The sequence below is a fragment of the Lycorma delicatula genome, chromosome 5 (genome assembly GCF_047948215.1).
Source record: "Lycorma delicatula isolate Av1 chromosome 5, ASM4794821v1, whole genome shotgun sequence".
NCBI lineage: Eukaryota > Metazoa > Arthropoda > Insecta > Hemiptera > Fulgoridae > Lycorma > Lycorma delicatula.
In genome coordinates, this window is record NC_134459.1 from 144,915,937 (window position 1) to 144,942,645 (window position 26,709).

Here is a 26,709-nt window from a genome sequence, read left to right on the forward strand (position 1 = left end):
AATATCTTCCTAAATAAAATTGGTGAAAAAAAATTTTCATCAGAAGTATAAAAATTATTAAATTCACTTAAATAATTATTAAAATTTAATTGAAGAATTTATTATTTGCTAGCGTTCTATTCTTTGAGATTCTGTTATTTTTAATTCTTAGTACCACTTACCATTAATTATCATTTACAACTTATGAAGAAGAAAAACAAAAAAAAATTTTTATTGCCAAGTGTTTTATTTTTTCATAATGCTTCTGGATGTAATAAACACATTAATAGATTTTATTATTTATTAAATTTTATTTTATTATTTACTACAAAAAAATGTATTACTAAAGAAAAAATGTATTTTTATATTTTCTTATTGAAAAATTAATGTATTAATTTCAGATACTTGTATTCAACATGTAGATTAGAGAAAAATAAATTTAATTTAATTTTTAAGTTAAATAAAAATATAAATTACTGAACAATAAAAAAACCCTATAAAATAGAATATTACAGATGATTTATTTAAATAAGAATGTAATATAATAAATATTTTGCAATAATAAAGATTAAAATATTTACTCGCCTTCTATTGTTTTAAAATACTATTTTTTAATGTACATCGTTAATTAGTAATTTAAAAAAATATCGTTGTTTCCGCCCGGGATCGAACCGGGGACCTTGCGCGTGTGAGGCGCACGTGATAACCGCTACACTACGGAAACGATGAAGCGATTTAGTTAAAAATATTAAATAAATTATATTGAAATAAACAGTGCTTTGCATTTAAAAAGAACAAATAGAGCTATGAAATAAAAAATTGCTTTTCATGTATACAACTGATTTAAAAAAATTTAAAACATCTGAATTTTTACATCTATACTTGTTAAGATATCATTATAGAATTACTTATGGCAACAGAAAGTATCTGGAATAAAGCTTTTAGTATACCATAAATACATTTATTTATACATGTAAATAGCTGATTACGTCATAGTCAATATATTTCGTTTTTCTATTAATTTTCTATTTATCACTTTCTTGGAAGTGCTATTACCCGCATTATTCAGTACTACCCAAGAATAAGTATATCATTCAGTAGGAAAATAGTTTACCCCAAGAATCGATTCAGATAGTTTATTAAATAAAATCAGTACCGTTAATATAATAATATGTTGTAAAAAAAAGTCCATAAATGTTTGATTTAAGAAATTATGTATTCGTTAAAGAAATAGAAGACTTTAGTATTACAGCACAAGAGCAGTTGGCACTCCATCCGACTTATAGCGTGCTTTTGCCTTTGCTAAGAGTGCTTTGGTTATTTTTTCTGCGCGTGTTTTCATTATAGCTATTTAAAATTTATGTAAGTTTATTTTTATTTTCAATGTTTAATTGATAAATGACAGTATTTTTATAATTACTTATCGTTTATTTACTGTAGTTTGCTAGAACTAGTGCCTAACCTATCTGCGTAAAAATGTTGTATCATGATTTTCTTGCTTACTGTATATAATTATATTTTATTTATTAGTTATTTGTGTATGAAAATATTTGCGTAAATTTTCTATTATGTGGTTTACGACAATAACCATACAATCTTCTTTCTTCTGATCCTAATCACCAGTAGTAGTTTATCGAACTTCGTCAGGTAACCTCGTTATTTGTTACTAATTCAAATAAGTTTGTTTATAACATACTTGTCATTGAAGATAAGTCACCGGTAGCAGTTTTTACCCCGTCAGGTAACCTCGATATTTTATTTTTGTTTCGAATAAGTTTGTTTATAGCATAAAAGATAAATGATTGATTTATCATTCAAGATAAATCTACATTTATTTAACCTTCAATTATTCATCTGTAATAACCATTGTATTATATTCTTTATAAAGATTTTTTTTTAATTAACTCCTTATTTCATGCTTTTATTTGTTTTTAATTTCTTGATGTGTATTTAATATCTGGTTCATGATCTAGTTGTGCCAGGTAATGCCCGTAATTTTGTAGTTCTGTTAAAATACAGATTCTCCTTCATTTTCTATGATTTACAATGGTTTTTGAATCATGTAAAAGTCAAGTAACATGTATAAATAATAGTTAAAATGTGATTCATCACAAGTGATAATTTAAGGTTCAGAAACTTCCTAAAGATGTTTGAAAATTTATTCGTCTTTTTTTTTATATTTGTGTTATATAGACCATTCATGTTGTTTCATCGTGTTTAGTTTTTGATTGCTGTTTGTTTTTACTATATCTGCAATTTTCTTATTACTAGTATTTTTTTTTAAATTTTAAAAATTTAGCCCTGCTTACTATTAACTTGCTGGTTATTTATTTTTATATTTCTTTTACCTGTGGTTAAGTACATTAAACTGAATTTGTTATTGATCAGATTGCCCCTGTTGAAGTAATTTATTATTAAAAATATTATTTTAGTTGTATAATCAGCCCAGCCCTTTGTTAAATAATATTTCATTACAAATTTTTAATCTTGATTTATTAGGGACTAAAATGAAGACATGAGTCTTTTCATGTGAAATCATCCAATTATACTATTTTAGAATTTTTCTGTTCAGTTGGTTATGTGAGTTTTGTCTTCAGTTGAAAATTATAATTTTCACTTGCTTAATAAATATTACAGCTCTCTCTCTCTCTCTCTCTCTCTCTCTATATATATATATATATATATGTTTTTTTTTTTCAATACAATGACTACGTTTTCCATTAGTGAAGCTCAGATATGATTAAAATATAGCTACAGATGTTTTAAGCATATGAAATTGTCACTGTCATAATAATTGTGTCCTATCATAATGCCCTACAATCCATTGGACCAATATTTTCCTGTAGATTTACTTTTTTCTTGTATTTTCTATAGTTTTTGAGTCTTAAGTAATATAAATTAACTTGATAAAAATGTATATTTATTTGTTGACTGGACCATCTCTTATAACTATTTGACTATTAATCTTAAATGAATGTACGGCTCATTCTGTGTTAAATTAACAAGGCCCATAACCTGACCAACTGGGATTTTCATGAAATTTGATATGAATTAACTGTTGATAGAGTTATGAGAAAATACTTAATTTCTGATTTCTGTCGTAAACTGTTTTGTTTTTAAAGGGAAAAATCAAAATAGGTAAAAGGAAAGAAGGAGAAAGAATAAAGATGAAAACTGGGTAAAGGAAGTGGAAAGCGAACAAGAGAAAAGATAAAAGGGTAAAGAGAAATGGGGAAGGAAAGGGAATATGGTAAAAATAAAAATTGGGGAAAAATTTTGTGAAGTTCTGCCATGTTCATTCTGTTAATTTTTTATCAAACTTTCAATTATGTTTATTTAATTTATATTTATATATATACTCATATCTAGCAATAGTGAAGCATTGTCAGGTCTGTTAGTGTTTATATAAATTTTGATTTCAAGGTCACCATCTTTGACCTCGAATTTCAGAAATAACAGGTCTTCAATTTTTTTTAATAAAAAAATATGTTATTCATAATTATACTGTGAAGCAGTTGAGAAACTGGAACTGCCTTAGGATTACAAGATAAAAAATGTATATCAATGTTTTAGCAAAATTTACTTCTTCAAAAGTTTCTAATTAGTTTTATAACAAGACTGCAATGAATATTAATTAAGTTGAAATGAGGTTGAAATATCATTACACATTATGCTTAAAGGTGAAATTAATTTAATAATTGTAATACAATAATAAATTTTTAAATTATCCAAAAAAAAACCCAAGTGTAAAACATAATTGTATATAAAGTATAATTTTCAGGACTCAATTCTTATATAAGAAGCTACAATAATATAAATAATAATTATATGACTAATAATTAAAATATAATAATGCATGTGTTTAAATAATTACAGTTATGGTGTTTATGATTTGGACATTTTGACCACCTTAAAATTTTACACATACAAAAAGTAAGGAAAATCAATAAAAATTTCAAATTAAAGTTTTATACATTCCTAAATTAACAGTTTCATTCCGTTAGCAATTATTTTAAATAAATATTTTAATTTGTATTAATTTTAACAATAGTATGATAAAATACATCAACAGTTATCAGAACCATATATCAGCAGCACTTATGTATCGATTAATGCTATGTACTGATTCATTTTTTAAAGTAATGTTTCTTAAAAATAATTTTTTATAATGTAGTCTGATATTTTCATTGGCTTTCAATTATTGCTACTTAAAAATTATACCAATAACATTAGTAGAAAATTAAATTTTAAATTTAAACAGTATAAGTTGGCCAAACTGATTCTCCACTGAACAGTAACCATATCAGTTGTGACATTCTTACAAACTGGATGTACTTACTTTTACTTTAAATTTGCAATTTCAACTTATGACGATCAGTTATGATTCTAACAATTTTATTTTGTGAATTTGATATATTTTTATATTTTAATTCTAAATTATTATAAGATCAGTCCTCCTGAAGATGGCAGAATAGCCGAAAACGTTTGAGGGAATTAACTAATCTATTGGTAAGATAATTTTAATATTATATTTAAATTAAATTTTATTTTCCCAACGACGCCATATTTGCAAAACTTAATTTAAATTTTAAAGGATTGTTTATTTGAAATAACTGATTATTTTGCTGTCAGTTTTTCATTTGCCTGAGTAGTTTCCTCTTTAGATATATGTACATCCAGTAGCAGTTTTTCAGATTTTACTTCCTATCAAGGTAATATTAGAATATCACTGTCTGTGGGAAAAACATAAGAAGGAGATGTACCTTGAGGGTGAAGAAAACTTAATTCCACTTATCGCCACTGCGTTTGCTAAACGAGGTGCTAAATACTTTTCTTCTTTCTGGTATTCTTCATTTCATATTTTTAATATTTGACTGGGTTCAATCATAAAGCTGAGTGACTGTTAAATGTTTGTAACATGACACTGGGTATTTTATATGTAAAATATAAATAATTAAGATTCATTATTTGCATTTGAGTGACTGCTGTTATTTGATCTTGGTATGGGCATTGTAAACTTGCTTCTGATCCTAATCTTTTAAGAGTACCACCAAGACCATCAAATGCACTCTTGCCATGTAATGTGACAAAGAAGTGCCATTGCACCTTCCCACCAAGTCATTCTTATAATATGTTAAATTTACAAAATTTTTAAGATTTTTATATTCTGTTGCTGAGCCATCTGAGAAGTAAATTAGTTTTTTGTGAAAAAAGTGAAGTGATATGGTGTCATGCTTAAGTCAGTTAGACACAATGAAATATCTATTTAAAATGTCTGCAAATTCTTGGCTTTTAAAATAAATAGTGAAAGGATGAATTGTAGCTTGTTGATTGTTGCAGTAAAATCTTTGAGCTTCAGCTTGTAGTTCAAATGAATCATTTTCAGCAGTCACATATGTGATAAAGATTCCGAGTTCAATTACAGTTTTTAATTTTTTAAAGAAGTTTGACTGCTGAGAATTAACAAATGAATTGCGAACAAGAATTTATAATTTTTCAATAAAATTTTCTATGTTCTTCTCTACTCTTTCTAAACTTGAAGATCAGAATATCCATTGCTTAAAGATTATTCTGTTCACAAAATTTTCAACAAACATTGAATCTAAAATGTTTTTAAAATTGTCAAAATCTGGACAATTTTTTTTGTCACCAAGATAACAAATTTCTTGAAGTGGATTACAAATAATTTGTGCCACACAGTGTTTATAAAAAGTGAAATGATTGCTGCATTCCTTTGTTAAATAATTTAATTTACATCTTTCAAACATTAATTTCACATTCCGATGGATAACACACTATACACTATGAGTTCCACTGCCACTTGCTAAAACACAATTTTTAGGACAAAAAACAGTAAAGGTTGAAAACTCAATTTTAATACCTGTAAGAGTTTCTTTAAACTGTTGCTGTATCTCTTTCAGATTAGGACCAGTACTAGTGTTTTATGAACTTGAATGTTTCCACAAGGTGATTTGATTGTGACACAGTCTTTTTTGCCTGGCATTACACCACTTACATCATCTGATTTATAAAATGCTTGAATACATCCAACTATGTTTGATCCAGACACTTTCCAGGTTTAGGGTGATGACAGAATCCCTTGTTCTTTAACTATTTGTTCTGCCTGTCATTTATAATTGGTAGTTCCTTGGAATTCATCTGGAACTTTTTTAATGCTCCAACTTTGTGCAAGAAGAGGAGTAAGAATTGTTATTTTAAGACTTCTATCCATTGTACAATTAATTTTTTCTTTCAGCTGTACTAATATTTCACTTTCAGGTTCAACTTGAGATGAAATCTGAGAGTTTTTGCAGTCTTTTTGGCACAGTATGTTTTCTCTTGCAATCTTTTAGGTTTTACAGGTGATTCCCCAATATTCATTAGACTCTCATTGAGCCTATATAATGGATAATTCGTTTCATCATAAAGGGCTTCTTCACCATCATCTGTTTCTTCTTCTGCTGAAGCTTTATTACTAATTGAGGCAAGTTTTTTCCAACGCTTATCATAAATCTTCCAATCACTTTCTAAATTTTGATTCTTTCAGTCATCCTTGGTAACACTTTCTTAGTAATATTATTACAATCTACTTCTTGAAATGGATCACAACATTTATTATTGTAAAGGGTTGCCATACTTCAAAAGATATCTAACTTTAAAAAAAAACTGTAAGTAACTACACCAACACTTAGCAATCAATAAACGAACACTAAGTATCTTGACTTCAGGGCAGGCATATTTATACAGTGCTCATGCTTTCTTTTTCTTACATCATGTTATTCCACAAATAAATTATTTAAATAAATCAAATATCTTAGGTCATATTTAATATTGTTTTCACTAAAACGATGGACACAGATTAAGACTAAATTGATGATGTAGGAAGCTTCAATACATTTTGTCTTTCAATTTGTATTAATTACACTGAGTCATCGTGTTACATCATCATTGGTCATTTGATTGAGTTGAGGTGTATTATTTCTTATTACTAGACAAAATAAATGAGCAACATATTACTTCATTACTTTTAGTTAATTTTTACAAGACATTTTATTTGATTTTCCAAGTTCAGCCAACAAAAAATTTAAGTATTTACCATCTCAAAACCCGCAAGAAAGGATTTTTGTTAAGCATTGATATACATTTTATTTTATTTTTCTTGATTCCAATGCAATCCCAGTTTCAAATTTGCATAGCTATTTTATAATATGGTTATGAGCTAGATTAAAATAACGTTTTTTTAAATTCTCCAGAACAAATCAGTTTTTCATTTAGATTTACATTATAGAAACCCCATAAAATAACTCTTATGATATCTTCTAGTATCACTGGATTGAGTCTTTCACTAATTAGTCTGTCATTGACCTCATGGAGTATGTTTTAATGACATCACATTTTAAATGAGTTACTCTTAGTATCTCTTTTATTTCCATTTTTCATTCATTCTCTTTCAGCTGGGATCTCCTTTAGAAAAAGAATAAATAAGTATTTAGATAGATAGTGTTGAATTAAATATCATAATTGATGTATATATATATATACATATATATATATGTATGTATGTATTGTAATGTATCATACTTTTATGTAAATTGAGAAAATGTAGATTTTTATTTATAAAGTCAGCTTAATAATATTTTGATTCAGTTTGTGATAGTGAGATTATTCATTGTAAAAGTATGAAATCTTATTATTAAGGTTTATGGTGATTTGGTAATTTTTTTTTGTTGGTGTATTATTTCAAAGGTAAAGAGTTGTTTTTTAATATGGAGTCAATCAACTTTGTGAGTTTTTTTTTGCCTCTGTGCCCAAGAAGCAAAAAATATTTTTTTATTTTATTTATTTTTAGTATTATGAAGACTATATCAGCATCATAAGGGGCGGGTTCCTTATTCCTTGTTAATCTCCATTCTCCTCTGTCCTCAGTTAAATTTTAAGTTATAGTAGTTCTGATTGCTTTTAAATCATCATTCATGTTTAACTTATAAGAGTAATAAGGAAGAGATGCCAGTACTCTGGCATCTCCGTTTTATACCTTCTTTTTTATCATTCTCCACGTACAGTTAGTTTCCTTAAATTTAGAAACTATTCTGAGTTACCCCCTTAATTACTTTTCATTTATTCATTTTCTCAGTAAACTGATAACAGAAATTTTGAATGAAAGCATTTGATTGTTAAACCATCTATTTCTTTATACGAGAGTATTTGTTATCTACTTTAATAAATCTACTGGACTATATTGTGTTACATTCTTGGTTAATTTAATTTAGAATTTTAACTGATAAGACTTGAAAACAACAACTTAAAAAATTGATTATTGAATATGATTTATGTTAAGCTACACAAAAAAGGATAAACTGTGACATCATTCATGTATCATTTATTCCCAAAAAAAAGAAATGGATTTATTTATTTTTTTGTAAGAAATTTTATAGCTTTGATCTATATTGCACTTGCTCAATGATCTTATTATAAAAGGAAGAATATTTTTATAAAGTGTGTAGAACTTATAATTATATTATATTAATTATATATACTTAATTAAGTATATATAATTATAATTAATATTTTAATCTGAACTATCTGATTCAAAAATGTTAAAATTGATTTTGATGGGTTTTTCTTCTATAAAAGTTACTTCCCAGGTTAAAATTGTATTCAATTAGACAAACATTCTGTCCAAAAAATTAAAATATAAATAATCTTATTTCTAGCCTCCAAAGATGGCACGTGGCCGTGGTCGGGGCGGGCCGATCAGAGGTGGAGGAGGAGTAATGCGTGCTCCATATAAGCCAAAGCCTACTTATGTTCCTAGACATCCATTTGATTTCATTTTATGTGAGCCTGCTTTTCCACGAGTTAAACCAGCTCCTAACGAAGATGCCTTTACCCAGGTTAGTATTTATTTCATATTATTGTATTCTTAAAAAAAAAAGGGTAAGAGCTATTTTTAAGATTTCTTTGAAGTTAATATTTTTTAGATAGATTAGAATAAAATGGTAAAAGATCCTGGACTGGTACAAATTAATTTCCTATTTCTCTTCATGTACTTATGATTAATTGTTATTAGGTCATATGTTGATAAAATCCCTGTCCGTTAAACATATTTACCTCAAAAGTATGTAAAAAAAAATGTGGTCATTTTATTCATTAAAGATTGATACCATTCAAACTCCTTGACTCCATTCAAACCTTGAAATCATTTTTGTCCATGTGGAGAGTTTAGGTGAGTAGACTGTTTTATAACTAAATTTTTGCTTTCTGCTTTGATTCCTCTGTTCATACATAACAAGATAAGTTTTTTGTAATCTAGTTTAATTTATAAAGCCACTTTTTAATCGTATTTGTTAATTAGATTTTTTGTAGTTACGTTTATTTTCATATTTTATTGTAACCATTAGTGAAGATTATTCAACATTTAGAATATGCATTTAGTTCTTCAATTTACTTAATGTAAACAATTCTTGAGCGTACTAAGTTACTTCTCCTAATATTGATTTACAAATTGCTCACTCTGCTTATATTTTTTCAAACATCTTCAATAAAAGAGGTTTCCAATGCAACTAATGTATGTGTTACATCAATTATAACAATTTTGGTGATTCTCTTTTTATCCTGTAGATTAAGTTCTTTTGATAGTCTTGTTATAAGTTTTTTCCATATTACTGAAATGAAAAACTAATGCATATTTTGACAGAGCAGCCCTGTATTATTCATGATAATATATTGTTTTTCTGCATTCCTTTTTCTTTTTATCAAGGTGTAAGTTTCATGCATTTATCATTTTTTCAAGCTCTTTTTTTATACAGCCAGCATATTTTATAGGTGAATACACATTTAATTAAAAAAAACTAAGAAATTGAAAATAAATTAACTTTTTAAAAATTACAAAATTTATTTTAAAAATCCTGCTCTAAAAGCCTTTAAAATAATATTTTTATCAATTTTTTTTAAATTTCAACTTCTTGATGTTCATCCCATATTAAAAATAGTAAACAATAGTTTGTATTTTTTAATTTGCAATAGAGCTCTATTACTGCTGCTGCATCATAGTTATAAAGGGAAAGTTGCTATTGACTAAAAGTTTGGGTTGCAGGGTTTTACAAATGTCAAAATTTCAAATTCCTACTCCAAAAAACACAAAAAAAGCCGTAGAAATCACTGTAAGATATATATTCATACATACACAGTTGATGGCATTAAATTTTGGAGAAAATTAAAAAAGGGGAGATGGTAGTTTTCTTCATTTTTAATTTTTAACTTTTATGTAGTGATTGTAGAAAATTGAGCTTTATTACAGCATAATTATAAGTTGTTTAAAATTCTAAAGTTTTAAATCCTCAAATTTATCAATGGGGAGTATTACTAAACATATAAAAGTATTTCTAAACATCAAAAAGCTTAAATTTGATACAAATGTTTGTGTTGTGATACAATGAAGATTGTATGTGTTGATCAATAGCAAACAAGCATCGATAGTTACAGTAATGTAAGGAAAAAATAAAAAGACAATAATAAAAAAGAATACAAACAATATATGAGAGTTCTTGTTAGGAGTTATGAGATCTTGCCTGAGTTATTAAAATTGCATTTAAGATGTAAACTGCTGGTTGTCAATGCATGCATTTATTTAAAGCAGTCTGCAACAGGTTATTAGCCCAGACATATAATTGTGAACATAGGTATGGAGGTTGTGAAAATTTTGTTTGATTGATGTCTTAGTTGTGACAATATGGAATCACCCAGTTTATGAAGTTAACGGAAATAACTGGGACATTTGAAAATTCCAGATGAGAGTAGTGTTGGTAGTTAAAGATCTCTTTGACATTACCAATGGAGCTATGCAGAAACCATATGCTTCAAAAGCTGCAAAATTGAAAAAGTATGAATTTATGAAGCACACACACAGAAAGTGTTTGTAACAAGCATGGAATCCGGGCCTTTGTCACATGTTATAATGTGCAAGACTGCAAATGAAATGTGGACTAAAGTGATACAATATATGTGCATCAATCAAGTGTGAGTATTCATCTATTAGAGCAACAATTTTTTAACTTGAGGTTTGAAAAGTGTGTTATGGACTTTCTAACAAAAATTCAAAATTTAACTGGTACTATTAAGCAGTAAAAGAAAGAAACCAAAAAAAAATAGTTATTACAAAAATAATAATGTCTTTACTGGATCAGTATGAACATTTTGTGTCTGCTTGGGAATTGGTGGCTGAAAACCAACAATGAACTTTAAGCAATTTAACAACTATATTATTGATTGAAGATCATTTGAAATCTACTGAAGATACTGTAGCATTAATTGTTGAACATGTAAATAAGTTTAATCTCATGTTTTTTTGTTTTTTTTTTGTAAAAGTTGGAATAAAAAATCATTGTAAAATTTATTCAAGTTCTATGGAAAATAAAAATATTATGTGTGATTTTTATCATAAGAAGGGCCATATATTAAAATATTGTTGGTTTTGTCAAAAAGAATTAGCTGAGGCAAATAAATAAAATAAAATTATTCAAATGAAAAATTGGCCTTAATTGGAATTTCTGAGGTGAATTTAAATACAGAATGGTATCTTGATAGTGGAGCATCTGAGCATATGTGTCATGATCTAAAGATGTTTGGAAAGTATGTACAGTTTAATGAACCGAAAGAAGTAAGAATAGGTTCAGTAACCACTGAAATTGGTATTTGTACTGTTTTTATTGCATCGTACGATGGGCAAAAGTTCCTAAATATGAAGATGAATAATGTGCTATCTATATATATATATATATATATATATATATGTATGTACTTGATTTAAGAATGATCTTACAGAGCAAGGCTCCGGATATGGATTTTTATTTGAAGTCAGACACCTGTGAAGCATGATTGATTTACAACGAAACAAATAAATTTTGTGCATTGGCTAGATACTCAAATAAACTTTTTCACATGATGTTTTGCTTGGATACCAGAATTTTGTAGACCAAACTGATTATTGTATGGCTAATGATGCCATAATGAACCCAAATAAAAAATCTTTAATCTGGTGGCATGTAAGTTTGGCAAATCAAAATTTTAATCATGTGAAAGGTTTTTTGAATAAAAATGATATTATGTGTGAGGATAAAAATGAAACCTTGTTCTGCGTAGCCTGTATGCTGGGAAACAACATCATGACTCATTCAAAGGAAGTAATTCACAATCAACTGAAATTGATTGAATAGGTGGCTATCATTACATGTTGTTTTTTTTTTATTGAAATATGACAATTTGCATTATAAACAGGTGTATTTTTAAAACATAAGCATGAGGTTTATGCTCAGTTTTAACTTTTTGTGAAACTGTTTAAAAATTAAATGTGTCAGAAAATTAAAATCTTAAGAACAGATAATAGAAAAGGTGTTTGTTAATCTCAATGTAAGAAAACTTCTGATTCAGCGAGGAATAGAACATCAAACTACTGTTTCTTATTATCCTGAACAGAATGGTAGTTCTGAATGAGAAATGTATACGATCATTGAGGCAGCTAGAGCAGTGATTACAGCAAAATATTTAAGCAAAATTTAAGTTCTCTTGTACTGAAGCAGTAAATACAGCTGTGAACCTGATTAATAGAACTGGGATACATACAAACACCTTATGAATTATGGAATAATATAGTTTCAATTTAGAAAAAAGAAACCACTGTTTGGTGCAGCACTGTAGGTGCATATACCAAAAGAGAAGAGAAAGAAGCGTGTCCTTAAAAGTAGAAAAGTAATCTTTGTAAGTTTTGGTGAAAGTATAAAAGGACTGAGTACAAAAGAATTGGAAAAGAACAAAATTTATGCTGAGCTTGAACTTTTTGTGAACTGTATAAAAATCAAATGGGTCAGAAAATTAAAATCTTAAAAATAGATGAATAGGGTTAATATTTTCCAGATATGAATACAGTAACGTTAGAAAGAAATGTTACTTTTGTTCTATCTAAACCAAATAATTTCTCATTTTTTGATTATAATGTCAACATGAAGAAAGAAGAATCTACATCTGAAGTTGAACATGTTGAAAACATAATTGAGAATGTGACTACAGATGAAAGTTTAAAAAGAAGATCCCTGAATATGAAGATACATAGTCCAACTGATAGAAGACATCTTCGTCCTAGTGATCAGCTGCAGCCTCCAGTTAAATATAATGATTAAACTGTCTATGATGAAACTGTCTGTTAGTGTAACCGATATTGAAGAAGCAATATCTTATGAAGAAGCTAACCAGTCAGTTTTTCTAAGCAGTGATAGGTCTATAGAGGTGTACTTGAAATCATTAGCTAAAAATGATATATGGGTTGTTATTGATAAGCCAGAAATGTGTGGTATAATTGACATTAAATGGGTTTATAGAATCAAGACAAGGTAATTCAGTTTAAATCTAAGATAGTTGCCAGAGGGTTCATGCAGAAAGAGTCAGTATATGATATTTATTCTCCTGTTGCCAAATTAAATACATTTAGATTAATATTAGCTGTTAGTGTAAATTTTGATTGGCGTGTTACACAAATGGATATCCGTAGCACCTTTTTGCACGGTGAGCTGAAAGAAAATGTATTTGTATATACCTGAAAATTGCAATTTACAAAATAATAAAGTGGGCAAACTTAAGAAAGCAGTTTACGGTTTAAAAGATTCTCCCAAATGCCGGTTTGATAAATTTCATGATATCTCAAAATTTTGTGAGGTAAAATAATGATTATTGTTTGTATTTCAGATTATCTATTGTTTTAAAAGTTTATGTTGATTTAATTATTAGGGTTCAAATAAGCAAGAAATTAATGTTTTTAAGAATGAATTGATGAATAGGTTTGAAATTAAAAAATTGGGTCAAATTTCATATTATTTAGGTATTACTGTAGGAAAAATTTTAAAAGATGGTGTGATAACTGAATCAAAGTAACTATCTAGAAAATGTACTAAAACATTTCAATATGTTTGATTATAAAACTGTCTCTACTCCAATGGATAATAATTTTGTTGGTAATTATTTGCTGAAAGAAAAACCAGAAAATTAAAGATATTGTAGAAAAATTAAAAAAGGCGTTAAAATTAAAGAAAGTGTAGAAAATTAATAGGTTACATTATCTAAGCGAAGTTAGGCAGCAGACCAAATTTATATGCAAGTATTATAGTATTGTAAGCAGATACTAAAGTTGTGCTAGTAATGATTTATTAATATGTCTAAAAAGAGTATACATTAAAGGAACTGTTGATTTGAAATTAGTTTATAAAAGTTCTACTACTGATGTTATCAAAGGTTTTGTAGATCCTGACTGGCATGGATATAACAGTGACAGAAAGTTCACCAGTGGACATTGTTTTAAAAAATATTTAAGTTTGCTGTGTCTTTGTATTTAAAGAAATAGTCTCATGTTTCTCTGTGTTCCACTGAGGCAGAATATGTAGCCCTCAGGCAATATACCAGTGAGGCTTGTTGGTTTCAAAATATTTTAATTAAATTAAGAATGACTGAAAATTCAAGTGATTTAGGTGCACTTTTAAGAGCAATTTGTGTGCTCTACGTATGAGTAAATCTTGTGAGCAGCCTAAATGGTTGAAGGACATTGACCTTATCATTTTATTCAAAAGAAAATTAAGCAAGCTGTAATAAAAGTATGTTATGTACCATCGGATGATCAAGTGGATGACATACTCACCTCTTGATAAAGTGTCATTTTAAGATTAAGAAAGCTATGTTAAATTAAAAGTAAGAACTGATGTTTCTTTTTATTTTTTGTTTATATTCTTAAAGCTCATTATGCTATGATAAAGTAATATTATTATATTTGTATGTATTATTTTTGTTGTAAATATATCAATTGAGGGAGGGTGTTGTACAGTCGAAATGTTGGTTGGTATCAATTGATAGCAAGCAAGCATCAATAGCAATAATACTGTATAGAAAAAGACAGCAACATTGAAAAAGAATATATGAGAGTTTTTGTTAGAGTTATGAGTTAGTGTTTGAGTTATTAATTATATTTAAGAAGTAAACTGCTGGCTGTCAGTGTGAGTATTTATGATGGTATCAAACTGTATAAGCACAGTTGAGTTAACTGCAGTGCTTGTAAGCCGAACTTTTGACTGTAGCTGTTTACCAAGAGAGAAAAAAGGGATACCTTTTGAACAAACTGCATTTTACTGTAATATAAGTTATATAGTCTTACCCATCCAGTGATATTTGTAGTGTTTCATTAATGTAGATAAGTGAAGTAATAGTTTTCATTGTATGTGTTTAGGCATTAATGAAGAGAAATGCTGATTTATCACCAACTCCTCAAGAACAAGCTGCTGTCCTCAGTTTGGTTACCAAAATTCAGAATGCGTTTGATAACTTAATTGTTGCTCCAGGAAATTTTGATTCTTGTGTAAGTTATAATTCCAGACCTGTAAAATAAGGTTCTAACTTAAAACCAGTTATTTGTTGCAAATTTTAGGAGACTTTCTTGAAAGGTTTTGGAATTTTTTTTAATTTATCAGTTAGTGCTTGTTTATTTTAAAATATGGTCTTTGTAAAATTCCATTACAGTTGATTTTTTTTTTTAACTAATACATTAGTGGAAATTTAAAAATATATTTATTAACTTAACTTATCATAGCCATTGTCTCTATTGATGCAACTTGTTAAATATTGTGTACTAGTAAGACAACACTTAAATAATGATACTCATCTAGTAGCTTTTTCATTATTATAATGTCATCCTAATTTAAAAAAATATACAGGAGAAGTCAAAAAGTAAAGGGAAATTTTGATTTTCCTACCAATCTCATAAATGGCAGCAATGACTTTTCTACTATAACCCATAATGTCTGTTCATTGATAGTATTGTTTCATTGTTAGCTACTTGTGATTGTGTTTAAAACATGTGCTCCTTTGTCTGATTGCACTAAGGAAGAAATGGGAGTAGTGATAAGTTTCCTCAGTTCAGAAGGGGTGAAACCAGTAGAAATTATTTGTCGAATGCAGCAGCAATACGGAGAGAGTTGTTTGAGTGGAAGCAAGATCTGCGAATGAATTGATCACTTCAAAAATGGTAGAATTTCTCTCTGTGATGAAGAGCAGCAAGATAGGCCATCCACTTCAAAGACTAACGACAATATTGAAGCGGTTAAACAAATGATCGTTAGTAATAGATGAATTACAGTTGATGACATTGCAAGTGAGTTGATGAATATGGATGATTCTTTAAACTTTTGAAAAGTCTGTGCTCACTGTGTTCCACATCAATTGACCAGCATCTACAAAGAGAATCGTTTGAAAATTTCCCAGAAGCTTTTGAAACATTACGAAGATGAAGGATACTCATTTCTTAAGCGAATAATAACCATTGATGAGATATGGCTCCATGACTTTGAACCTGAGAGTAAGCGACAAAGGTTAGTGTGGAAACATCCTTCATCTCCCACAACAAAAAAGTTCAAAATTCAGATGACTGCCGGAAATATAATGGTGACAATATTCTGGGATATGGAAGATTCATTTTCGGTTTATTTCTCACCTAAAGGTCAGTCAGTAAACAGTGACAATTACTGTGAGCTACTGCATGTACTGAAGCAAAAAATCAAATCCAAGACATGGTACACTTCCCAAAGGCGTGATTTTGCTTCAGGATAACGACCTCATATGGCCAAAAAAACAGTCCTTTGTCTTCAAGATTTCTGTTTTAAGCTGCTGGACCACCAGTTTCATTGACCCACATGTCTTTTACCAAGCGTACTGCTGGTATACTAATTGCTGCATGTTTAACAATTCGTACTTATGTAGAAGTGTAATTTACCCTAAATATTTAGTTCTTACTTGTATTTCCTTTGAAACATAAAGTTCATCATAGTCATTGAAAAATAGCCATTATAGTAACTTAACAGAAAAAATCTTGAACAGGCATGGAATTTTATTATTATTTTTATGAACTTATAGTGAAATAGATAAAAAAAATGTTAGAAATTGAAAATCCTATATCACTATATCTATAACTATATCACTAAAAACATGTTTTACTGTATATTTATATATTTTAAATTACAAATAAAATGTTTTTAAAATTTTACAAGAATTTTTGTAAGTGCGATTAGAATTCTAGATTCATGCAAGAGCTGAAGTGGTATTTATTGTTGCAAATTTGCCTGCCTACAGATTGGAGGAACTTTTTGTAATAGTCTAAATCAAAACTCACTTTTTGACTTTTACACTCTTATCTACTGAAATTGTGCAATGAAATTAGAAAAAAAAAATTGTATTTTATACACTATTTGTTGATATCTTAATATAACTTAATAAATTTTGTTCTTTGGATAATTCTTTTATGATTTATTTTTAATTGAAGTTGATCAAATAATATACAAAATTGTTTATTTATATTTAATGCCATTTATATTTTGTTTGCTTACTTCATTTTTTATTTTAAAAAAATATAGAATAATATAATTTTGATAAAATTACACTAATTTTACATGTTAATTCAGTTAAATTTTCTATTTCCAAAATCATTTATTGGAAGTAGTGCATAAATATTTTCTATATGCAATTTGTGGATATTTTCTACTTTTGTATGCAAACATTATAATAATTATTTTTATTATTATGAGCTCAGGCATGTATCTTTGCATATTTTAATGAGGAAGATGAGATGGATGGACAATCGATGCAAAATGCTAAACCTTGCTGGGAATTGATTCAGTGACCTGTTGATCTAGACATTGATCTGAAACCTCTGTAATCATTACATCCATGAGTCAGAATAAGAATAAGAATCTTCATGTGATCTGGCAAGAGGCTGTCATTGGCCTGGCCTGTTTGGAGATTCTGTTTCCTTCTGGTGACTGTCAATAAAGTTGGTTAAAGATTGTCCTTAATCCTTTCTATAATACAGAAATATGAATACAATAATACCGTATTACATACATATATATATATTTTTTTTTTATTATAAAATTTGTACTAAACTGCTAATTGCAGCTTAGAGTAGTTAGTTACTCTTTATGTATTTGTGGTTTTCTTCTGATCTTATTATTTTTAGTTTTCCAGAATAGAACTTACTGTCAACTAAAACTATATTCAAATTAAATTGTTTACATAACATTATGAAATCAGTTAAATATAAAATATACTAAGAATATTTCTGAATGATGGTTAGTTTCATTATTTTCCATTACCTACTCTTAACAGTTTTTTGTCATCTATGTGCTTATCTGTCCCTTTGGTCTTTTGTTATAGCAAGTTGATGAATCAAGACAAGTTGGTTCATTTAAAAAGGGCACTATGATCAGTGGGCATAATGTTGCTGATATTGTTGTGATCCTAAAAACATTACCAACTAAAGAATGTGTTGGTGCTTTGGGAAACAGAATTATTGAAGATTTAAAAAATGCTGGCGCTAAAGAAGGTATTTAAGTAATTCTGTATTAAGTTGCATATTTTAATATGAAGTATATTTAGGCATTAATAATATCACGTAGTGTTCTACTTGGCGGGAGTCCCTTACACCACCACTTTCCCAAGGCTTTTCTTTCGTTTCCTTGTTATAAAATCTACAATAATTATTAAGTATTAATATGCATTAGTAATATTAATGTTAAATATGTTTATTAATTAAAATTAAAATTTTGTTATGGATTATACGTTATTTTAATGGATACATATCTTGTCAGAGTTATGATGTAGAGTAGATTGCAAAACCTTCATGACAACCCTATTCGATTAAAAATTGATGAATGTTTGTGATCAGATGAGAAAAAACAGTTTTTCTGTGATATAAATACCAAAAAAATTCTCTATTGAAAAATTTCTAAAGCTAATAAATAATATAAAATATATATAAATATGGTCATCGTTTTCAAAATAATCAAATGCAGATGGAATTGTTTATATGATTATCAGTAAATAATATAATAGTAGTATTTCAGACAGCATGATAGTAAGAAAATGTAGTAAGTAATCTATTAAAAATTCTGTTTGCTTCAGCAAATTTGCTATCAAACCTTGGAACCTTGGAGTCATTTCTTATTGTAAATTTTGAAACATTTTTTCAATACTGTTATGAACAAAATATTTCCAGTAATGTAATGATGACAAAATTCCAGTAATAATTAGTTATTTAAGATGTACTTCTGTTTTGACTGCACTGTTATGGTCTATCTATCCATTTATAACAAAAATTATTCCTTGAATTCATTTTAGGAATAGGATAAACAATGGCTTTTTGTTAACTTGTTCAGCACATTATTATTAATAATCTTAATTCTAATTGCAGTATGAGATATAAGTAGGTTGTGTTTCATTCATTTCCTCTTTGCAAACAAAATTTTTGTTTGTTCTTAATTATTAGTTACCGTATACTTTTTACTTAATGCTTAACAATGCTCCATTTCATAATTTACTTCACAACCCAGCTCCAAATTCCTTTTCTGTGTTGAGTTATACAGCATAATTAAATGCAACAACTAAAAAACAATGATGTAAAATAGTTCATAATTTTCATTCTAGACATAATTTAGTTTTAAGATTACCATCAGATCATCCCAAATTGTATCAGATTAATGATTTTTATCAGTAAACCTAAAATGCTGTAAAAGAACCTTTAAAAGTGAATTTTGGTGACATACTGTCATTGGAAACCAGCACATGAACATTTGAAGTAAAACATCTGCTGAATTAGAAGTAGGTAACGTACTCCTAATGCAGCAGACGTTTTACTTTAAACGTCTATTGTATAGTATTACAATAGCAGTGTCTATTGACACTGCTATTGTAATACTATAAATGTTGTCATTGACTCAGATAAAACCTGAAACACTTAAAGAGATTATTCCCCTAGCATAAGAATCTGAAAATATTATGAAAACCAGTTTGTATTAGAGTGATTTCTTTATACTAAAATGGCAGTTCAAGGAACTTTTATTTAAATAATAATTTTTTTTTGTCTTCAGTCATTTGACTGGTTTGATGCAGCTCTCCAAGTTTCCGTATTTAGTGCTAGTCATTTCATTTCCGTATACCCCTACATCCTACATCCCTAACAATTTGTTTTCCATATTCCAAATGTTGCTTGCCTGGACAGTTTTTTCCTTCTACCTGACCCTTTAATATTAAATCAACTATTCCAACCCCTGTCTTGCAGGGGTTGGAATGGTGCATGGAGCACAGAGAGGAGGTGGAATTGATGGCTGAACAATTCGGTCGAGCCATTAAGACTGACTGCGATAGGGTCCTACGACAGCCTAGCGAATGGTCGGACCCTTAGGTAGTGGCCAGTCCGATGATCGGGGAGTGCCTGGACCCATCATGATCGCTGCTTCCGGGGAGCCATCTGTTAAACGCAGGCAGAAACCCGGGAAAAAGTGGTGGTCCTCTGACTTTAGCGTGCTGTGCGCAAGAGTTAGGTCTGCTAGGAGAAGATACCAGCGTCGTCTCCTAACAGGGATTATCGTTGGTGACGTGCACGCTGAGATCTACTGGCATGCACATAATGAGTATGTTCATGCCGTCAAGGAAACCACACTCAAGTTATGGCAAAACTCCATGCACAAGTTGCAGCGCAACTTATTTTTTTCTATTGAAAAAAAAACTTATCGGACAGTCTAAACCCCCACATTAAGTATAAAGGCTGTGTAATCAGCCGAGTGAGAGTTCATAAGTACCTAGTTGTTTTGTTTGATGAGAAGTTACTGTGTAGCAACCGCATTAGGCAAGTAGCGGCGGATGCCATCTCAGTGATTCACAAACTTAGGAGGATTGCTCGGAAGCACTATGGGTTGTCTGGTCGTCAAATGTACATGATGTATCGAGGTGTCTTCGAAAGCATGATCTCTTACGTGGCACCCATTTGGGCGCATAGGTTGGATATGAATAGAGCACTTGTTCAAAATTTAAGGAGTGCCCAGCACAGTGCCTTAATTGTATGCACTGGTGTTTTTAAAACAACCTACCACTGTATTGGGAAAGGCTCTCCCAATCAATTTAGTGGTGAAAATTAAGGCAGCCATGTGGAGATTGTGAAGAGGCCCAGGTATTTGGGATGCTGTTTCAGGCTGGGCCAGTACTGGAACGGAACAGTGATCACAATTCACTGGATCTAAATTTCGTTCAGTTGCCCATCTCCCGCACGCAGAAGAGGCTGCAGAGCCTCACGATGGAAGCATGGCGGCTGGAATGGGACACCACCACTAAGGGAAGATCCCTGTACAAGTTTATATGGGATCTCGGGGAATGGTATGCCTCGAGTTCATTTTTAAGGGAAACTGTTGCCCAGGTGCTCACCAACCATATTAATTTGAACCAATATATGTTGCAATATCTGTTTCAATATCTGCTGCCACCTGGCAGCTGATGAGCTGTAGGTCTGCAGGAAGGTCCAGTCAAATGAACACCTGATGTTTGACTGCCCTGCTCTTGGGAGGGGCCAGAGACCGGGCCACCCTGGAACTAAGATGTCAAGGGGAAAGTTGGCCATTCACAAGTAGCGAGTCAATGTGGTGAGAGCCGCATTGTCAGACCATGTGGGAGTTCCTTGATGCGGTTGCTATGTTCAAACAACATCAGTAGTTTACTTAAGGGAAAGACTCCTAACACACTGCTGTGGGAAGCTAACCTTGGGATATATGGCTGACCACCAGTCAATTAGGGCTCCAAGAGCTTTAATATGGTGGATAGGTACTTGCTGACATTCAGCGACCTAGGCATGGCAGCAAATTGCTATCTTGACAAAGTAAATTTTAATTTACGGATGTCATATATATTTTTAGTAGTTGACAGGGTGCGCCAACCCATTTTAGTAAATATATGACAAGTGAGCAGTTGGGACACGTACGCTGGTGATGTATGGTACCACGTTTAGTCCACTCATGCTGTTAGGTAAGCTCTAGGAGCTATTTAGGACACTGGTCACTAAACTGTTTTGAGGCTCAGTAGCCGTTTGTGGCGCAGACATTCGGTCTTATGCTTTAGGGCAACCAAATGGGGTGGGGTGGGAGAAATGCCAAGCAAACTAATCTTTTGTCAACTATATTTTTCCAAATGCTTCTTTCTTCATCGAAAATAATAATATTACTGGTAATTTAAATTGTTAATAACTTCCTTTATATAATACCTATGTATTTTCAATTATAATTTCTACACTTTTAATGGCTTTAATGATATTCAATGTTGCATTAATATCAAGTAAATTATGTTCATTATACTGATGTTACAAGCCTCTTTCTCTTCTGTATACTACTTACATGGTACCTCATTTTCACTTGTATCAGATATTTTTAATTTTTTTATTATGCATTATATTATTAAATTAAACATTATTACATTATAATTATATATAGAATATACTTCATAGAATATAATTTATATAATACAGTATAATATAATACATAGAATATATATAAATTGGGACTTATTAGCCTTTTCTTCTGGAAAAGATTTCCAAAGAGAGAATTGCTGTACCAGAAATAATAAAAAAAATTAAAGGCTAGTATACAACCGTAGTAATACTACCTATGTATGGCACATAGGTCTACTATGTCCCATACATACTCACTGATATGTAGTTATAGCAGCAAACATTTTAAAACTACATTGTAAGTTTTATTTATTTTTTTGTCATCATTTATTTGATTAGTTGATACACTTACATTCTACCTTCTCCACATAAATTGGTCTCAAAATGTGTATTGTATCGTACCACCTCAATTGTTTGCTTTATGTATTTTTATCTGTTTTCCACTATAAATTTTACATTTAATACTAATTCTAAATTAACTCTGTAAAAGTATCAAGACTCCCTGTTTGGAAGTTGAGTGAATCTCTGCCATAAACTGTAAGGAAAAAACGTAACTGAAAAAAGAAAGGCTAAATGGGCATTATTTACAGTAATGGTTAAACTTCTTAAGGTCACATACAAAAACTCTTAGCACTTTGTTATTCATGTGATAAAGGCTATTTTCACTTTTAAATATTCATTAATTGACATGTTTTTACTCTTTTTTCTCATTACAAAAAATGAAACCACCATTTTTATTCTTCTCCCATATAAAGGTATATTTCGTTTATTATTTCATCAAATGGTGCAGGCTACAATCAAATGCTTTACTCTTTTCAAAAATTGAAACCATTAAGACTCACGGCCACATTATCTGCAAAGTTGTGGATGCAAAATTTGTTCTACATAAGCCATTAAAAATCTTTAAATAAAGTATAATAATAAATTTAAATATATAAATTAAAAAGATAATAGAATTAAATTTAAAATAAATACATTAAAAATAAATTAATATTACATAAAAAAACTTTCTAAAAAGTTAAGAAAGTTTTCTTAAGACATAAATAAATTTTAAAAAATTATATGAAACAACAAAGAAATTAATATATACAACCTGCAATAAAACAAAGTTTTATTAGATCTCATTATCACCTCCTTCTCCTTCTTCTTCCCACCAAAAAAAAACTTTGTTGAGAAGAGGCTCAAAAAACAATTGTTTGTTACGAATACAAATAAAAAGAGTGATATTTTTTTAAAAATGGTGAATAATACAAACTTCTGAAAAAACACTTACAGAATGAGGTTATCCCTCAAAAAATAATTGTTTGCCTCAAATCTAAAAAAAATTTATATAAAAAGAAACTGAATAATATTATTTGCTACTCTCAGACTTCTATAAAACAGAATTTTTTGCATCAAACAGAGAAAAAATTTAATAAATCAAGTTGAAAAAAAAATTCACTTGCCACTGGGCTGTTTCAAAATAAACAACTGGGTTAGGAAAAAACTAAAAAAGCAAGCTACTCAATTGTTAGAGCAAGAACTATTTTGAGTAACATTATTTTGCTATTTATAATTGAAACATCTCCGTAATGAATGAATATTTTGCACAACTTAATTTATTGAATATCTTTTCTCTGAATTTTACTAAAGAATTCCGCTTTAGAGAAGTTTGAGAATAGCAAATATTATTCAGTTTCTTTTTATATTAATTTTTTTATTTTTGGGGCTTTCACGCTATTTTTCAGGGGGGGTTTGTATTATTATTATCAGTTTTTTGTTTTGTTTTGTCTGAAGGAAATTGACTAACACTTTTACAATATAAAAAGAAGATTTTTACAAAATATCTTATGTAATAAAACATTTTAAATTCCTATTTTCTGGCTTTTCTATTGTCTGCATTTCACAAACAGAATGTATTTTTTTTTTTTTAGTTTTATTCTTAATTGATTGTGTTAAATTCTGTAACCAAATTATTGTAATGGCCTAATGCTAAACACAAATTGCCCTTCAAAATAGCACATTCTCAAGAATAACAAGATATCATGTCATGCTCACCGGTCAGACAAGTACTGATTATTATGAATACTCAAAAAAAGCAATTCTTGACAGGTGCCTCTCCACATGAGATGTTTTACATACAGCACCATCATAAAAATTTATTCAGATAATGCAAAGCATTAAATTATTGCATTTTAAAAACCAATACATTTCATATACTGTGTTTACTTATTAAGGAAGATATATATAGGTAAAGGTAAGTTATGAATTACATATTGCTAATTTTTTTTTTTTTTTAATAATTTGACAGCTCTTGCATTGATCACAAATGATAGAGGATTTGAAATAAGCAATACAGATGCAACAGTTCGTGTTCTGGTAACAACAGTGCATCAGAATTTACGTAAGCTTGATCCAGAAATTCATTTGGATTTTCGAGTAGTACAAAGTCATTTAGCAGCTATTCGACATAGGTAAATGAAGTAGTTGTAATCTCTGTCTAAAATGTGTGTTAACATTTTTAACTTAGTTTTCTGTTGTTTTCCTTTGTTCGCTAAGTTTTCTGTATACTGACATAACTTATTATTAAATCAGTAAAACTATAATCATTTAGTTTTTCTCTCAGTTGAGTAAGGTATTTATTTGTAAATTTATTTAAATTTAAATCGTAGGAATTCTAAAGTGCTGTTAGTGTGTGTGTGTGTGTGTGTGTGTGTGTGTGTGTGTGTATGTGTGTGTGTGCGTGTGTGTGTGTGTGTGTGTGTGTGTGTGTATGAGTTGTGTAATTTTTGTTTATTCTTTTATTGATTTTTATCAAAATAATTTTTATAAAATTCAGTAATAAATAAATTTAAATTTTAACAAATGAAGATTTTAAAAATAAATAAATTAATAAATAAGAATGAAAATCTTAATTTATTTATAAATTGAAAATAAATCATAGAAAGATAAGGTAAGTACAGTTTACCATAAGTTTTTATTTATTATAAGTAAGATTATTTCTATTTATAATTGAGATTGGGTATTTGTAGTCTCTTTAGCACAGGTTTGGGCAATTAAATGAGTTTCTTGCTATAACTACATTTATCATGAGCTGTTCTATCCTTTCTGTTTCTAATATTCAGAAGTGTTCAATGTTATTTCATTGTAGTTGTGGTTGTTTATAGGAGTGTGAATTGTTAAAGCCATTGTTTATTTGGAAAACTAACGTTTTTTTTTATATGAATTTACTTCTTACTAGTCTTAGTCATGACAAATTAACTATTGCAGAGTATTTTTGAAACACCTTTCATATCCAGTGATTTCTAATTTGTTTGTTAATTGTACAATATTTATTTCAAAAACTACGTAGTTTACATTAAATATGATTTTATTTTACAATTTTTTGTAATAATTACTGCTGTGTTTATTTTTAAATAATTAATAATTGCTAAATAGTAACAGTTATGGAATGATTATATATGTATACATATTGTCACGTGTTCGTGGCTCGATCAGGATATTGAAAGATTGACAGTTTAAGATTTTTATGTAATTACAATTTATTAGTGTAATAATCTAAATAAAATAAGACATATCAATAATAACAATGACAATAAGAATAATAAATGACAATAAACAACAACTCACAATAATAATTAGGATAATAAGAATAATGACAATGGCAAACACTAATATTAATAAATGTCAATAATAAACAAATAATAGTCATAGTAATCACAACCACACCAATAATAATAAGAGTGATTTCATACAAAACGGAATTTAAAGTAATCGTCAGGATTTATTCATAGGTAGTTAAATAATGAAAATCAGAATTCAATCCCATTGACAAAATACATTAGCATGATCACTAGTCATGCATTAACAACAATAGTACAATAGATACGACAAGTATAAAGTTCTTGCACTACATTATTATTATTCATAAATAAAACTACCCTAATTATTTATGAATGAAATTCAGTCATTATCTCTTTCACTTAGTCTAACAGTAACTCACTGAACCATTTCTTGTTATGTGTTGAGGAATTACTTGTGATGTTATCTTAATTGCATCGAACCTGCACTAGAAATTCACTCCTTCACTGATCTCCTCGCAGAATACTCTCGCTTCAAGCTTACATAATAATTCCTTGCTTAGAACTCTATCATAGCACTCTCTTACAGACTGACATCTTGCAGAACTATATCATAGCTCTCTCTCGCAGAATTCAACTAGTCTTCCCTGGTGTATTTATTCTCCTATCTTCTTACTGCAAGACCAGACCTCAGTTGAGGGTGAGAATAATTGACCAAGCCCTTTCATTTCCATGCATTCCTAACTTTTAATGGACCACCATTAGGTATTGCTTCAGAGGATGAGATGAATGATTAGTAGTGTGAGAAAATGCCATGCCTGACTGGTATTTGAACTCGGAACCTCCAAATAAAAGGCAGGGACGCTACCACTCGTGCCA

The 26,709-nt window shown here is 29.1% G+C and overlaps 1 protein-coding gene and 1 non-coding gene across 3 annotated transcripts in view; one reads left to right on the forward strand and one right to left on the reverse strand.

Annotated features, from left to right (window-relative positions):
• Positions 1–630: 630 nt before the first annotated feature.
• Positions 631–703, reverse strand: TRNAV-CAC (transfer RNA valine (anticodon CAC)). The gene has a single exon. It is a non-coding gene; the product is annotated as a tRNA-Val (tRNA).
• Positions 704–1,165: 462 nt separating this feature from the next.
• LOC142325457 (interleukin enhancer-binding factor 2 homolog) overlaps positions 1,166–26,709 on the forward strand; it is a 43,338-nt gene continuing 17,794 nt past the window's right edge. Inside the window, exons 1-5 of one of the 2 annotated variants that reach the window (XM_075367250.1) lie at positions 1,166–1,341; positions 8,694–8,873; positions 15,242–15,370; positions 18,217–18,385; positions 24,561–24,723. In XM_075367250.1, the coding sequence (XP_075223365.1) occupies positions 8,703–8,873; positions 15,242–15,370; positions 18,217–18,385; positions 24,561–24,723 (632 nt within the window). In that variant the 5' untranslated portion in view covers positions 1,166–1,341; positions 8,694–8,702. Of the gene's footprint in view, positions 1,342–1,590; positions 1,721–8,693; positions 8,874–15,241; positions 15,371–18,216; positions 18,386–24,560; positions 24,724–26,709 lie in introns of those variants that run through there. The other variant, XM_075367251.1, reaches the window with a different exon arrangement.